At 42.8% G+C, this 15,814-nt stretch overlaps 1 protein-coding gene across 2 annotated transcripts in view; it reads right to left on the minus strand.

Moving 5' to 3' along the window:
- Positions 1–15,814, minus strand: part of LOC138580218 (alpha-2-macroglobulin-like protein 1) — a 1,051,822-nt gene that overhangs the window by 347,903 nt on the left and 688,105 nt on the right. For both annotated transcript variants that reach the window (XM_069650580.1, XM_069650579.1), the window contains one exon: positions 6,067–6,150. In XM_069650580.1, coding sequence (XP_069506681.1) covers positions 6,067–6,150 — 84 coding nt within the window. The remainder of the gene's footprint in view (positions 1–6,066; positions 6,151–15,814) is intronic.

The following is a 15,814-nucleotide window of genomic DNA, read 5'->3' on the forward strand; positions in this document are numbered from 1 at the left end:
TTCGGTGCGGTGCTCACTTACTCCTTTGCCGACCTTCATTTCCTGTTTTTATCGGGAACTCCCTCCGTCATGTGACCATTACGTCACGTGGTTCCCTTGGTGGTGGGGAGGTGCTTTTTTCTATACCTTCAGTGTTCATATGTGTTTCGCCTACGGCCCCCTTTAATTGGCTTCCATTTCCGCGGTTTGCTTTTTTATGCTGTTACACGGCGTTCTTCTACACGCTGCCTCTTTTTAGCTATCGGAGACATTGGCAGCTCTACTATCTCACGGTATTTCACCGACGGCTGGCTCCATCATCGCCACTGATCTACTGTTCGCGGGCATATCATCAGCTCTGCCATCTAAAAAAACAGATTCCTGCAGCATCTACACACCGGCGGGTGTGTCCCATCAGCATCAGTAGGTTGTACCTATGTACTTCTAAATTTGATTATAGGTTTTAAATATAATACAAAAACTGTTGCTAGCAGTGTGTTGTACATTTCTTATAGATGTTCGTTTTGTCCCGATTAAGTTACCGCTTTGTCAGAAGGGTTTGGCACAGTCTGTTACCCTTTTGGCAAGACAGATCACATACTGTTGCAATTTTTATTCAGTTCTTTCGTTTAGTCCCAAATCCATACTACTAGTTAAGAAAATGAATTCTCTCTCTTTCAACAGTACTTTTTTTACTTTTTTACGATCCACATTCGTATCGTTACTGGTTTTTACCTGATAGACCACGGACCACCTTAATTCTTCAACCTTATGTATGTTTTCTATAATGTGTCCTACTAATGGTGCTACATGTACTCTTTTTCTAATGCAAGTTTTGTGCTCTGTGATCCGAGTCTTGACCTTTCTTTCTGTTTTCCCTATATATAATTTTTTACAGGGGCACCAGATCACGTATACTACAAATTGCGAATTGCAGTTTGTTAGACCCTTTTGTTTCCATGGGGTGCTCAAACCGAGATCTATTTCTGTTGTCTTTTTTGTCTGTCCACAACATGTGCAAGATCCACATGGAAAATGGCCCTCTGGTCGTCGTAGTCGCCACGTTTCTGTTAAAGTGGGTTGCATTTTGATCTGTTTTGTGATATCGTTACGCATGTTCTGCTCCTCCGAAATGCAATCAGTGGTCTCTCTAAGGGGATCTTCCCCTTTTCCAGGATTCCCCAATTCTGATGCACAATCTTCCGAATTCGATTGGACAGGTTGCTGTATGTGTTCACGAACACTAGATTGTTTTTGTTTTTAACTTTTGGTGTTTGTTCAAGAATGGCTCCTCGATGGTTATTATCCGCTCTCTTCATAGCCTTTTTGGTCAAATTTACCGGATAGCCTCTCTCTCAGGCTAGTTCTCAATTTCTTAGCCCCATCTCGGTAGTCGGTCCTATATGTGCTGTTTTTTTTCAGTCGTAAGAACTGACCAAACGGTAAATTATCACGTGTGTGGGATGGGTGAAAACTACTGTAATGTAGTAAAGCATTACGATCTGTTGGTTTTTTATATGGTTTTACATATAGTTCACCTTTGTCTTTGTTCACTTTTATTGTCACATCCAGATAGTTAACTTCATCCCTACTCAGGTTTTCGGTGAATTTAAGATGATGGTTTTGTACATTAATCCACCTAAAGAATTCAATTGGCGTGGTCTCATCCCCTTTCCAGATGATGAGAATGTCATCTATGTACCTTCTCCATAGTAAGATGTTTTGTCTATATGGGTTTGTTTCTGAGTAGATGTATTTTTTTTCGAATGCTTCCATATATAGGTTCGCAATGCTTGGGGCCAATGTGGCCCCCATTGCCGTGCCCTGTATTTGTTGATAAAAGTGGCCATTAAAATGGAAGTAACTCTCCATTAATGCCATTTCGGCACACCACATGATAAAAGATATCGGTGTATTCATGATCGGATTTTCTGCAAGTAGTCTCTCTTCCAACACTTCCAATGAGGCCCTCTGCGGTATATTTGTGTATAGGGCCACCACGTCTAAACAGATCAGGATCTCTTCATTGATTGTAAACGGTCTTCCTTCTACCTCTTTAATTATCTGGGTAGTATCCTTTACGAAAGAGGCCATAGCTCTGACTCTAGGCTGCATGAAGTGTTCTACAAACTTTGATAATGGCTCCAAAATTGAGTCACAGCCTGAGACTATCGGCCTCCCTGGTGGTCTAGTGAGTGATTTATGGATTTTTGGGAGAATATAGAATTGCGGGATCCTTGGTTTGTCTACTACAAGGAATTCTGCCTCTTTTTTCGTGATCCATCTCCTTTCTTCAGCTTTTACCACTTTCTGATTGATAAGTCTTTCAAGTTTTAATGTAGGGTTTTCTTCCAGTAGCTTATAGTTACTGGTGTCTGTCAGTTGCCTCATACATTCTTCTATGTCATCTATCCTATTCATGACCACCGTAGCACTTCCTTTGTCTGCTTTTCGAATTATTATTGATTCATTGAATAACAGTGTATTAAGCGTTGCTTTTTCTTCTCTGTTCAAATTTTGAATTGTTTTTTCTTTTTCCGTTGCCATTTCTAGCTTCTTAACTTCTTGTATCACCCTGTGCTCGAAGACTCGGGTCCTCTACTTTACCTTCAAACCTGTGGTTCAGATGCGTGGTAACGTGGTGGTAAGGCAGTGGTAATTCTGTTACCATTGCATTACCACTGTTTTTTACCACACCACTAAACTCATAATGAGGCCCAAAGTATTGAAAACACAAACACGTTGCACTGTGTCCATGTTCATACGCAACCATCACATATTCTGGCACTTAATGTGTATTCATCCTCTACAGCGCTGAAAGATAAACAACAAGGAAAATGTGTCTCTCGTCAACATTCCATCCCAGAACACCTAGCAACAGCACAAACACCCACTGTGACACCATTGATATTTGGCAGTGTGTAACCCTGCCTTGCGAGCATCCCCAAATGAATAAGCAGACCCTTCAATTTTTCACAACATTTCCAGACAAAACCACATTCACCCTAGAGGAAAGTACACCATCAACAGGCAGCCTGGCCTACTCCATGGATGCAGCTCGGGTTTACCCACACAAAGTCACCCACTATACAACCAGGCATTCAGCCCACAACTGGTGCACCTAATCACATCACTAAACACTAGAGGTCAAGAGTGTTGCAACCTCCAGGAGATATGACCAAGAATGTACTCCTTCACAAACTGTGTTCTTTTGAGAGAAGGGCGCCTGCTAACTTTTTTGTATTTTTGGAAGGATTACCTGGGGGCATACAGACGTGGACCCCTTGTTCATTGTGCTCAGAGAGGCACAGCTCCACCTCACTGATGAGGCCCAACAAGGCTGAAACACGTGTATGGGGTTGATATTGGTACTCTTGTGTAGAAGGGAATTGCCAAAGCATTTCGGTGCTGGACTGCCCATGTGGGTGGGACAAAGACCGATATGCAAATGGATATTTCCCATCTGTGAAAGGTACAGTGAGCTAAAAGCAGATGGCTGCAAACTCTCGAAGTGATTTAAAACCACTGAAAAGGTTATCATCAGGACTGGACTGGGAACTAAAAAAGGCCCTGGAAATAAGTACTGGGGTCCAAAAGAGGCCCTGGAAATAAAGTTCAAAGTGGCCCCATATGACACATTTTCAGCAAGCCCAATGCTTTTCCTATGAGAAAATTTGAAAATACCACAGAAATTAGGCCCAGGGTGCAGAGGCCCACCGGGAAATCTCCAGAGTTCCCTATAGGCCAGTCCACCCCTGGTTATCATGCTGTGCTCTTTCGAGAGAGGGGCGCCTGCTAGCTTTTTTGTACCAAAGCGAGGCACCCGGATGTGAAGGGAATATCCTGGCGTATCTCTTTATACAAAAAACAATCCCCTTTCAGGATGAGCCCCAAGAGCCACTATCCACAGCACAGAATGACTGCATTAGGCCTTTGATTTTAGCAAAAAAAATATGTTTATTTATTATTTCATAGTGACAATATCGAATGCAGTTTTAAAAAACTCTTTATATAAATATTTCATAAAAGCAACATTCAAATTCATATGAAAATGCATCAATTGTAAAACTCATAACACGCCACGAAAAGATGTGTGTGGCACCATTTGAACTAAAATGAAACACCCTTTGATACCATAACAAACAATTACCACAATATACACATTGAATACGTTATGAAAAAAACACAACAAAAAATGGCTTTTCTGCAAAAAATGTATTACAAACGTCAACACAATGAGTGAACGATACCTATCAGCTCACCAAAAATAAGTGACTTAGTGACATAAACCATTCATCTAAATGCCAATTGTCAGTTGTCAAAACTATTGCGCAGCATGACGAACGGTGTATTACTGCTTCTCCGGCCAATAACAGCCCAGGAACATTTGCCTTCCCCGGACAGACACTGGTCTTCATGAAAACCCAGAGTCTTGCATCAAAGAACATTCCAAACAGGACCATCGTGTTCTGAGGAAGACCTACAGCAGAACTGTGTCCCGCATGGCCAATGTAGGAAGCCATACTTTATTGCCCTGCCCATCCACACCTTCATCCGGTCAGCCAACCTTCTAACTGTCAATCAACCCCACATTCATCCATCTCAGTGTCTCGCAACTCATGCCTTTACGCTTTACTTGATTCACCCAAATGCATATCTAGAGCCACATCTGCTTCATCCACCCACCCACCTGGTGCCTTCCAGGTTGCCGCTCTTTTTCCCCACTTAGCAAGCCCCGCCCACCTCGTGCCTTCCTGGTTGCCGCTCTTTTTTCCTATTTAATGACCCCTCCAGCCTCTTTTCCTTTGCAGATGGGGAGCAGGTGCAAGTGGATTTAGGTCACCAGGCCTAAGCCCACCCACCTTTGTAGCCCTGCCTCTTCCTTCCTGCTGTTAACTTTTAGATCAAGGTTGTCTCTCACCCGGGCATCCAAAGCGAAGGGCTGACAAAGAAAAGGGCAATTCCTGTTTGGACCAGGAGGACCCAGGGCCAGAACCCCTGCTCAGACAGTAGGTAAGCATGCACCAACATGTGTTACTCCCTCTGCCCCACAGGCCATCCCCACCCCCTCTGGTCTCCCCATGATGTTCCCTTGTGCCCCCCTTCTCGCACAGAGGTGTTGCCTCTTTTACTTGATTCTTCTACCCTGCTCCCCCTCCCCCTCTCCAGCTTACTTCTGCAGGTGTCTGTCCTGATACATTCTGGTATCACCATCACCGTCTTGTGGCCAATGCTGGATATGACTTTTATGACTTCATTGATTCACGGTGCGTCACCCTTTCTCAACTCTCATGCTGGACTTCCTTTGCATCTTGCACTCATGGTGGCCCTGAATCATGATGTTCCCATCTTCATCTTGCATCCTGGCTTGCAACATTATGTGTTACGACTGGCTTCTGCAATTGTATTCTCTCTTCCCTCTTGCTTCTCCACTCTTTTTGATTGCTTACTCTCTGTTCTCTCCTCCTCTCCCTTTCTCCCTTTTCCTTTCTCCTCCCCTCCTCTCCGTACTTTTTTCTATGCGCTTACTCTATCATAATTGTCCCTGGACCTAGTATGATAGCAACCTCGTCTTTCTCTTATCCCCTGCTCCAGCACTATCAGACCTAGTACGATAGTCACTTGTTTTGTTCCTCCCTTCCCTTTCTGCACCCCTCTCCCTCACCTTTTGTTTTTCTCGGCTCTACCAGAAATGGCATCAGGCCTAGTACGGTAGTCGCCTGTCTGTTTCCATTTCCTTCCCACTCTCCCCCTCCCTTCCTTGTCTATGTCTTAGCTCTTCCACTATGTGAAATGTTGTCAGGCCGAGTACAATAGTTAATTTCACATCCTTACTGTTCATGGCCTGTAAGAATGTAATTGTATTTTCCTATGTTCCCTCCCTTACCTTGAAGCGCTTTGAAAGCCATTGTGTAGAGGCACTAAATATACATAAACTATCATATCATATCAATCAACCAACTCACACATGTTCACCAACTCTGCATCAGTTAAGAAGCCTACCCTGCATGCATGACTGTCAGAAATACAGAGAGACAAGCAAGATTTCACAGGTTGTGTCTGAGCTTGCACAAGAGCATCCCTCACCTTGGACAGCAAAGACCGCGCGTGCTGAATCTGGAACCAGATTCCTCGGAAGCACCAGCTCCACAATATCTACAAGAGTGTTTCCTGGAAGTGGGCGAAGAAATTAGAGAGGACAAGCATAAGAACCTTATGGAGGAGAGTCAGGATTCAAGTACACACCAGGACATCAACTAAGCGATCCTCAAATCAGCCACGGTGACAAGATGCTTCTTAGAGCACATCCACCCATTCATTCATTCATTCATTCATTCATGTGAATTTATATTATCATAGAGTCTCGGTTCCAACTTAATGTTACATTGAACGTTCTATGTTAAAACAGAAACATGTTTCCCCCTTAAAACATTTGAACCTTTGGTTGATCTTCATCAATTTCAGAAAGATCCTAAACCTGACAGATTGTATTGAGCATGACAAACTAATAATCCAGGCTCTCAATGACAAGTTATAAGAAGTTGGAAATTGTCTGCTTCCATTTTGTAGATTTATGGTTCATATATACACTATAGTTTCAAGTTATTTACGATAAAAAAATGTTGAAAATCACATGAGCTAATCTCAAGATATTTTAGTTGTAACATACGACAATGTATCAATATTTTTGACAAACTGAAAATGCTGCAATGTTTTATATTATGAACAAGGAGACACACGCACATAGGCGAAACACATGTTACAAGAACAAGCATGTGAATAAGCAGAACAATGTTAATGTGTAATATTATGAACAATAAGAAGTTTAGGAATAAGCAGAAAGCCTGTAATGTAGATCGGAAGAACTATCTAGTGAATGCCTAGAACATGTAATGTATAATATTTCAAACTACCCCAGGCATACGAACCAGCATAATGTTCCAAGCAGAAGACTGTGTATAAGCAGAAGACTAATAATAACTAGAAAGCTCACAATGCAGAACAAAAGAATCCTCATAGAGAATGTGGAAAGTGTAATGGGTCATTTTACAGTCTACCACCAGCATATGAACGAGCATAATATTCGAAGCAGAAGACAGTATATAAGCAGAAGACTAGTAATAACTAGAAAGCTCACAATGCAGAACAGAAGAATCCTCATAGAGAGCTCATCCAGAACAGAACTGCGAGACTTGTCCTTGGCCTCAAGCCCATGAACCGTATCTCGCCAGGACTGAAATCACTACACTGGCTCCCAGTGGCTGCGAGGATCAAGTTCAAAACCATCTGCAGTGTCCACAAGGCCTTCTGGGGCCTTGGGCCAAAATACCTACAACTCCCTCTTCCTAAATATGTTCCTTCTCGAGCTCTTCGCTCATCCGCCTCCAACTCCCTCATGGTCAGCCGCTTTTCCAAACAACGAGTTGGTGGCAGATCGCTCTCCGCTGCAGGGGCCTCCCTCTGGAACAGCCTTCCTGCCCCCCAGAAACTTGAGGAGAACCATCTCCGGTTCCAGAAGCACCTCAAAACCTTCCTCTTTGCCTCCGCTTTCTCTCCCCTAAAGTTACTAAACTGCACTGAATCTGCAACTGGGCCACTCACCTTCTCGGTCCTTGGCCAAGCCACTCTCCCCTGCACTGCCTCCCTGGCACCCCCTGCACTACGGGACTGTGTCTGTATCCATACAGCCCCTCCTTCCCAGCACTGGTCTGCACTTACTCGCACTGCCACTAGCTGGCCCTTGTTACTTTCCTGTATGCTATTACCCTGTACTGCACTTTCGCCTCTCCCTTTGCCCTTGCACTTCTCCCTTTCCCCTCCTCCCTTGCGCGATCTGAATGACACCTGGCCTAGTAGGATCGTTGTATGTCTCCCCTTGTCCCCCCCCCTGCCTCATTGCCCCCTGAAACACTTGTGTATAGGCGCGTTATTAATACCATATCATATCATATCATATATCATATCATTATACAATCTACCACCAGCATATAAATGAGCATAATGTTCCAAGCAGAAGACTGTCTATAAGCAGAAGACTAGTAAAAACTAGAAAGCTCACAATGCAGAAAAGCAGAATCCTCAGAGAATGTGGAAAGTGTGATGGGTCATTTTACAATCTATCACCAGCATATGAACGAGCATAATGTTCCAAGAAGAAGACTATGTATAAGCAGAAGACTAGTAATAACTAGAAAGCTCACAATGCAGAACAGAAGAATCCTCATAGAGGATGTGGAAAGTGTGATGGGTCATTTTACAATCTACCACCAGCATATGAACAAGCATAATGTTCCGAGCAGAAGACTACGAATAAGCTGAAGACTAGTAATAACTAGAAAGCTCACAATGCAGAAAAGAAGAATCCTCATAGAGAATGTGGAAAGTGTGATGGGTCATTTTACAGTCTACCACCAGCATATGAACGAGCATAATGTTCCGAGCAGAAGGCTGTGTATAAGCAGAAGACTAGTAATAACTAGAAAGCTCACAATGCAGAACAGAATAATCCTCATATAGAATGTGGAAAGTGTGGTGGGTCATTTCACTATCTACCACCAGCATATGAAAGAGCATAATGTTCCAAGCAGAAGACTATGTATAAGCAGAAGACTAGTAATAACTAGAAAGCTCACAATGCAGAACAGAAGAATCCTCATAGAGAATGTGGAAAGTGTGATGGGTCATTTTACAATCTACCACCAGCATATAAATGAGCATAACGTTCCAAGCAGAAGACTGTGTATAAGCAGAAGACTAGTAATAACCAGAAAGCTCACAATGCAGAACACAAGAATCCTCATAGAGGATGTGGAAAGTGTGATGGGTCATTTTACAATCTACCACAAGCATATCAACGAGCATAATATTCGAAGCAGAAGACTAGTAATAACTAGAAAGCTCACAATGCAGAAAAGCAGAATCCTCATAGAGAATGTGGAAAGTGTGATGGGTCATTTTACAACCTATCACCAGCATATGAACGAGCATAATGTTCCAAGCAGAAGACTATGTATAAGCAGAAGACTAGTAATAACTAGAAAGCTCACAATGCAGAACAGGAGAATCCCCATAGAGAATGTGGAAAGTGTGGCGAGTCATTTTACAATCTACCACCAGCATATGAACGAGCATAATATTAGAAGCAGAAGACAGTATATAAGCAGAAGACTAGTAATAACTAGAAAGCTCACAATGCAGAAAAGCAGAATCCTCATAGAGAATGTGGAAAGTGTGATGGGTCATTTAACAATCTACCACCAGCATATGAACGAGCATAATGTTCCGAGCAGAAGACTACGAATAAGCAGAAGACTAGTAATAACTAGAAAGCTCACAATGCATAACAGAAGAATCCTCATAGAGAATGTGGAAAGTGTGATGGGTCATTTTATAGTCTACCACCAGCATATGAACAAGCATAATGTTTCGAGCAGAAGACTGTGTATAAGCAGAAGACTAGTAATAACCAGAAAGCTCACAATGCAGAACAGAAGAATCCTCATAGAGAATGTGGAAAGTGTGATGGGTCATTTGACAATCTACCACCAGCATATGAACGAGCATAATGTTCCGAGCAGAAGACTACGAATAAGCATTAGACTAGTAATAACTAGAAAGCTCACATTGCAGAACAGAAGAATCCTCATAGAGAATGTGGAAAGTGTGATGGGTCATTTTACAGTCTACCACCAGCATATGAACGAGCATAATGTTCCGAGCAGAAGACTGTGTATAAGCAGAAGACTAGTAATAACTAGAAAGCTCACAAAGCAGAACGTAAGAATCCACATAGAGAAAGTGGAAAGAGTGATGGGTCATTTTACAATCTACCACCAGCATATGAACAAGCATAATGGTCCGAGCAGAAGACTGTGTATAAGTAGAAGACTAGTAATAACTAGAAAGCTCACAATGCAGAACAGAAGAATCCTCATAGAGAATGTGGAAAGGGTGATGGGTCATTTTACAATCTACCACCAGCATATGAACGAGCATAATGTTCCGAGCAGAAGACTACGAATAAGCAGAAGACTAGTAATAACTAGAAAGCTCACAATGCAGAACAAAAGAATCCTCATAGAGAATGTGGAAAGTGTGATGGGTCATTTTACAATCTACCACCAGCACATGAGCGAGCATAATGTTCCGGGCAGAAGACTGTGTATAAGCAGAAGACTAGTAATAACTAGAAAGCTCACAATGCAGAACACGAGAATCCTCATAGAGAATGTGGAAAGTGTAATGGGTCATTTTACAGTCTACCACCAGCATATGAACGAGCATAATGTTCCGAGCAGAAGACTGTGTATAAGCAGAAGACTAGTAATAACTAGAAAGCTCACAATGCAGAACAGAAGAATCCTCATAGAGAGCTCATCCAGAACAGAACTGCGAGACTTGTCCTTGGCCTCAAGCCCATGGACCGTATCTCGCCAGGACTGAAATCACTACACTGGCTCCCAGTGGCTGCGAGGATCAAGTTCAAAACCATCTGCAGTGTCCACAAGGCCTTCTGGGGCCTTGGGCCAAAATACCTACAACTCCCTCTTCCTAAATATGTTCCTTCTCGAGCTCTTCGCTCATCCGCCTCCAACTCCCTCATGGTCAGCCGCTTTTCCAAACAACGAGTTGGTGGCAGATCTCTCTCCGCTGCAGGGGCCTCCCTCTGGAACAGCCTTCCTGCCCCCCAGAAACTTGAGGAGAACCATCTCTGGTTCCGGAAGCACCTCAAAACCTTCCTCTTTGCCTCCGCTTTCTCTCCCCCTCTCCCCTGCTAAAGTTACTAAACTGCACTGAATCTGCAACTGGGCCACTCACCTTCTCGGTCCTTGGCCAAGCCACTCTCCCCTGCACTGCCTCCCTGGCACCCCCTGCACTACGGGACTGTGTCTGTATCCATACAGCCCCTCCTTCCCAGCACTGGTCTGCACTTACTCGCACTGCCACTGGCTGGCCCTTGTTACTTTCCTGTATGCTATTACCCTGTACTGCACTTTTGCCTCTCCCTTTGCCCTTGCACTTCTCCCTTTCCCCTCCTCCCTTGCGCGATCTGAATGACACCTGGCCTAGTAGGATCGTTGTATGTCTCCCCTTGTCCCCCCCCTGCCTCGTTGCCCCCTGAAACACTTGTGTATAGGCGCGTTATAAATACCATATCATATCATATCATATATCATATCATTATACAATCTACCACCAGCATATAAATGAGCATAATGTTCCAAGCAGAAGACTGTGTATAAGCAGAAGACTAGTAAAAACTAGAAAGCTCACAATGCAGAAAAGCAGAATCCTCAGAGAATGTGGAAAGTGTGATGGGTCATTTTACAATCTATCACCAGCATATGAACGAGCATAATGTTCCAAGAAGAAAACTATGTATAAGCAGAAGACTAGTAATAACTAGAAAGCTCACAATGCAGAACAGAAGAATCCTCATAGAGGATGTGGAAAGTGTGATGGGTCATTTTACAATCTACCACCAGCATATGAACAAGCATAATGTTCCGAGCAGAAGACTACGAATAAGCTGAAGACTAGTAATAACTAGAAAGCTCACAATGCAGAAAAGAAGAATCCTCATAGAGAATGTGGAAAGTGTGATGGGTCATTTTACAGTCTACCACCAGCATATGAACGAGCATAATGTTCCGAGCAGAAGGCTGTGTATAAGCAGAAGACTAGTAATAACTAGAAAGCTCACAATGCAGAACAGAATAATCCTCATAGAGAATGTGGAAAGTGTGGTGGGTCATTTCACTATCTACCACCAGCATATGAAAGAGCATAATGTTCCAAGCAGAAGACTATGTATAAGCAGACGACTAGTAATAACTAGAAAGCTCACAATGCAGAACAGAAGAATCCTCATAGAGAATGTGGAAAGTGTGATGGGTCATTTTACAATCTACCACCAGCATATAAATGAGCATAATGTTCCAAGCAGAAGACTGTGTATAAGCAGAAGACTAGTAATAACCAGAAAGCTCACAATGCAGAACACAAGAATCCTCATAGAGGATGTGGAAAGTGTGATGGGTCATTTTACAATCTACCACAAGCATATGAACGAGCATAATATTCGAAGCAGAAGACAGTATATAAGCAGAAGACTAGTAATAACTAGAAAGCTCACAATGCAGAAAAGCAGAATCCTCATAGAGAATGTGGAAAGTGTGATGGGTCATTTTACAACCTATCACCAGCATATGAACGAGCATAATGTTCCAAGCAGAAGACTATGTATAAGCAGAAGACTAGTAATAACTAGAAAGCTCACAATGCAGAACAGGAGAATCCCCATAGAGAATGTGGAAAGTGTGGCGAGTCATTTTACAATCTACCACCAGCATATGAACGAGCATAATATTCGAAGCAGAAGACAGTATATAAGCAGAAGACTAGTAATAACTAGAAAGCTCACAATGCAGAAAAGCAGAATCCTCATAGAGAATGTGGAAAGTGTGATGGGTCATTTTACAATCTATCACCAGCATATGAACGAGCATAATGTTCCAAACAGAGGACTATGTATAAGCAGAAGACTAGTAATAACTAGAATGCTCACAATGCAGAAAAGCAGAATCCTCATAGAGAATGTGAAAAGTGTGATGGGTCATTTTACAATCTACCACCAGTATATTAATGAGCATAATGTTCCAAGCAGAAGACTATGTATAAGCAGAAGACTAGTAATAACTAGAAGGCTCACAATGCAGAACAGAAGAATCCTCATAGAGAATGTGGAAAGTGTGGTGAGTCATTTTACAATCTACCACCAGCATATTAACCAGCATAATGTTCCAAGCAGAAGACTATGAATAAGCAGAAGACTAGTAATAACAAGAAAGCTCACAATGCAGAACAGAAGAATCCTCATAGAGAATGTGGAAAGTGTGATGGGTCAGTTTACAATCTACCACCAGCATATGAACGAGCATAATGTTCCGAGCAGAAGAATACGAATAAGCAGAAGACTAGTAATAACTAGAGGGCTAACAATGCAGAACAGAAGAATCCTCAGAGAATGTGGAAAGTGTAATGAGTCATTTTACAGTCTACCACCAGCATATGAATGAGCATAATGTTCTGTGCAGAAGACTGTGTATAAGCAGAAGACTAGTAATAACTGGAAAGCTCACAATGCAGAACAGAAGAATCCTCATAGAGAATGTGGAAAGTGTGGTGGGTCATTTTACAATCTATCACCAGCATATGAAGAGCATAATGTTCCAAGCAGAAGACTGTGTATAAGCAGAAGCCTAGTAATAACTAGAAAGCTCTCAATGCAGAACACACGAATCCTCATAGAGGATGTGGAAAGTGTGATGGGTCATTTTGCAATCTACCACAAGCATTTGAACGAGCATAATATTCGAAGCAGAAGACAGTATATAAGCAGAAGACTAGTAATAACTAGAAAGCTCACAATGCAGAAAAGCAGAATCCTCATAGAGGATGTGGAAAGTGTGATGGGTCATTTTACAATCTATCACCAGCATATGAACGAGCATAATGTTCCAAGCAGAAGACTATGCATAAGCAGAAGACTAGTAATAACTAGAAAGCTCACATTGCAGAACAGAAGAATCCTCATAGAGAATGTGGAAAGTGTGATGGGTCATTTTACAGTCTACCACCAGCATATGAACGAGCATAATGTTCCGAGCAGAAGACTGTGTATAAGCAGAAGACTAGTAATAACTAGAAAGCTCACAAAGCAGAACGTAAGAATCCACATAGAGAAAGTGGAAAGAGTGATGGGTCATTTTACAATCTACCACCAGCATATGAACAAGCATAATGGTCCGAGCAGAAGACTGTGTATAAGTAGAAGACTAGTAATAACTAGAAAGCTCACAATGCAGAACAGAAGAATCCTCATAGAGAATGTGGAAAGGGTGATGGGTCATTTTACAATCTACCACCAGCATATGAACGAGCATAATGTTCCGAGCAGAAGACTACGAATAAGCAGAAGACTAGTAATAACTAGAAAGCTCACAATGCAGAACAAAAGAATCCTCATAGAGAATGTGGAAAGTGTGATGGGTCATTTTACAATCTACCACCAGCACATGAGCGAGCATAATGTTCCGGGCAGAAGACTGTGTATAAGCAGAAGACTAGTAATAACTAGAAAGCTCACAATGCAGAACACGAGAATCCTCATAGAGAATGTGGAAAGTGTAATGGGTCATTTTACAGTCTACCACCAGCATATGAACGAGCATAATGTTCCGAGCAGAAGACTGTGTATAAGCAGAAGACTAGTAATAACTAGAAAGCTCACAATGCAGAACAGAAGAATCCTCATAGAGAGCTCATCCAGAACAGAACTTCGAGACTTGTCCTTGGCCTCAAGCCCATGGACCGTATCTCGCCAGGACTGAAATCACTACACTGGCTCCCAGTGGCTGCGAGGATCAAGTTCAAAACCATCTGCAGTGTCCACAAGGCCTTCTGGGGCCTTGGGCCAAAATACCTACAACTCCCTCTTCCTAAATATGTTCCTTCTCGAGCTCTTCGCTCATCCGCCTCCAACTCCCTCATGGTCAGCCGCTTTTCCAAACAACGAGTTGGTGGCAGATCTCTCTCCGCTGCAGGGGCCTCCCTCTGGAACAGCCTTCCTGCCCCCCAGAAACTTGAGGAGAACCATCTCTGGTTCCGGAAGCACCTCAAAACCTTCCTCTTTGCCTCCGCTTTCTCTCCCCCTCTCCCCTGCTAAAGTTACTAAACTGCACTGAATCTGCAACTGGGCCACTCACCTTCTCGGTCCTTGGCCAAGCCACTCTCCCCTGCACTGCCTCCCTGGCACCCCCTGCACTACGGGACTGTGTCTGTATCCATACAGCCCCTCCTTCCCAGCACTGGTCTGCACTTACTCGCACTGCCACTGGCTGGCCCTTGTTACTTTCCTGTATGCTATTACCCTGTACTGCACTTTCGCCTCTCCCTTTGCCCTTGCACTTCTCCCTTTCCCCTCCTCCCTTGCGCGATCTGAATGACACCTGGCCTAGTAGGATCGTTGTATGTCTCCCCTTGTCCCCCCCCTGCCTCGTTGCCCCCTGAAACACTTGTGTATAGGCGCGTTATAAATACCATATCATATCATATCATATATCATATCATTATACAATCTACCACCAGCATATAAATGAGCATAATGTTCCAAGCAGAAGACTGTGTATAAGCAGAAGACTAGTAAAAACTAGAAAGCTCACAATGCAGAAAAGCAGAATCCTCAGAGAATGTGGAAAGTGTGATGGGTCATTTTACAATCTATCACCAGCATATGAACGAGCATAATGTTCCAAGAAGAAAACTATGTATAAGCAGAAGACTAGTAATAACTAGAAAGCTCACAATGCAGAACAGAAGAATCCTCATAGAGGATGTGGAAAGTGTGATGGGTCATTTTACAATCTACCACCAGCATATGAACAAGCATAATGTTCCGAGCAGAAGACTACGAATAAGCTGAAGACTAGTAATAACTAGAAAGCTCACAATGCAGAAAAGAAGAATCCTCATAGAGAATGTGGAAAGTGTGATGGGTCATTTTACAGTCTACCACCAGCATATGAACGAGCATAATGTTCCGAGCAGAAGGCTGTGTATAAGCAGAAGACTAGTAATAACTAGAAAGCTCACAATGCAGAACAGAATAATCCTCATAGAGAATGTGGAAAGTGTGGTGGGTCATTTCACTATCTACCACCAGCATATGAAAGAGCATAATGTTCCAAGCAGAAGACTATGTATAAGCAGACGACTAGTAATAACTAGAAAGCTCACAATGCAGAACAGAAGAATCCTCATAGAGAATGTGGAA

This window comes from Ambystoma mexicanum, chromosome 3p (assembly GCF_040938575.1).
Source record: "Ambystoma mexicanum isolate Mex_15411 chromosome 3p, UKY_AmexF1_1, whole genome shotgun sequence".
Taxonomy (NCBI): Eukaryota; Metazoa; Chordata; class Amphibia; order Caudata; family Ambystomatidae; genus Ambystoma; species Ambystoma mexicanum.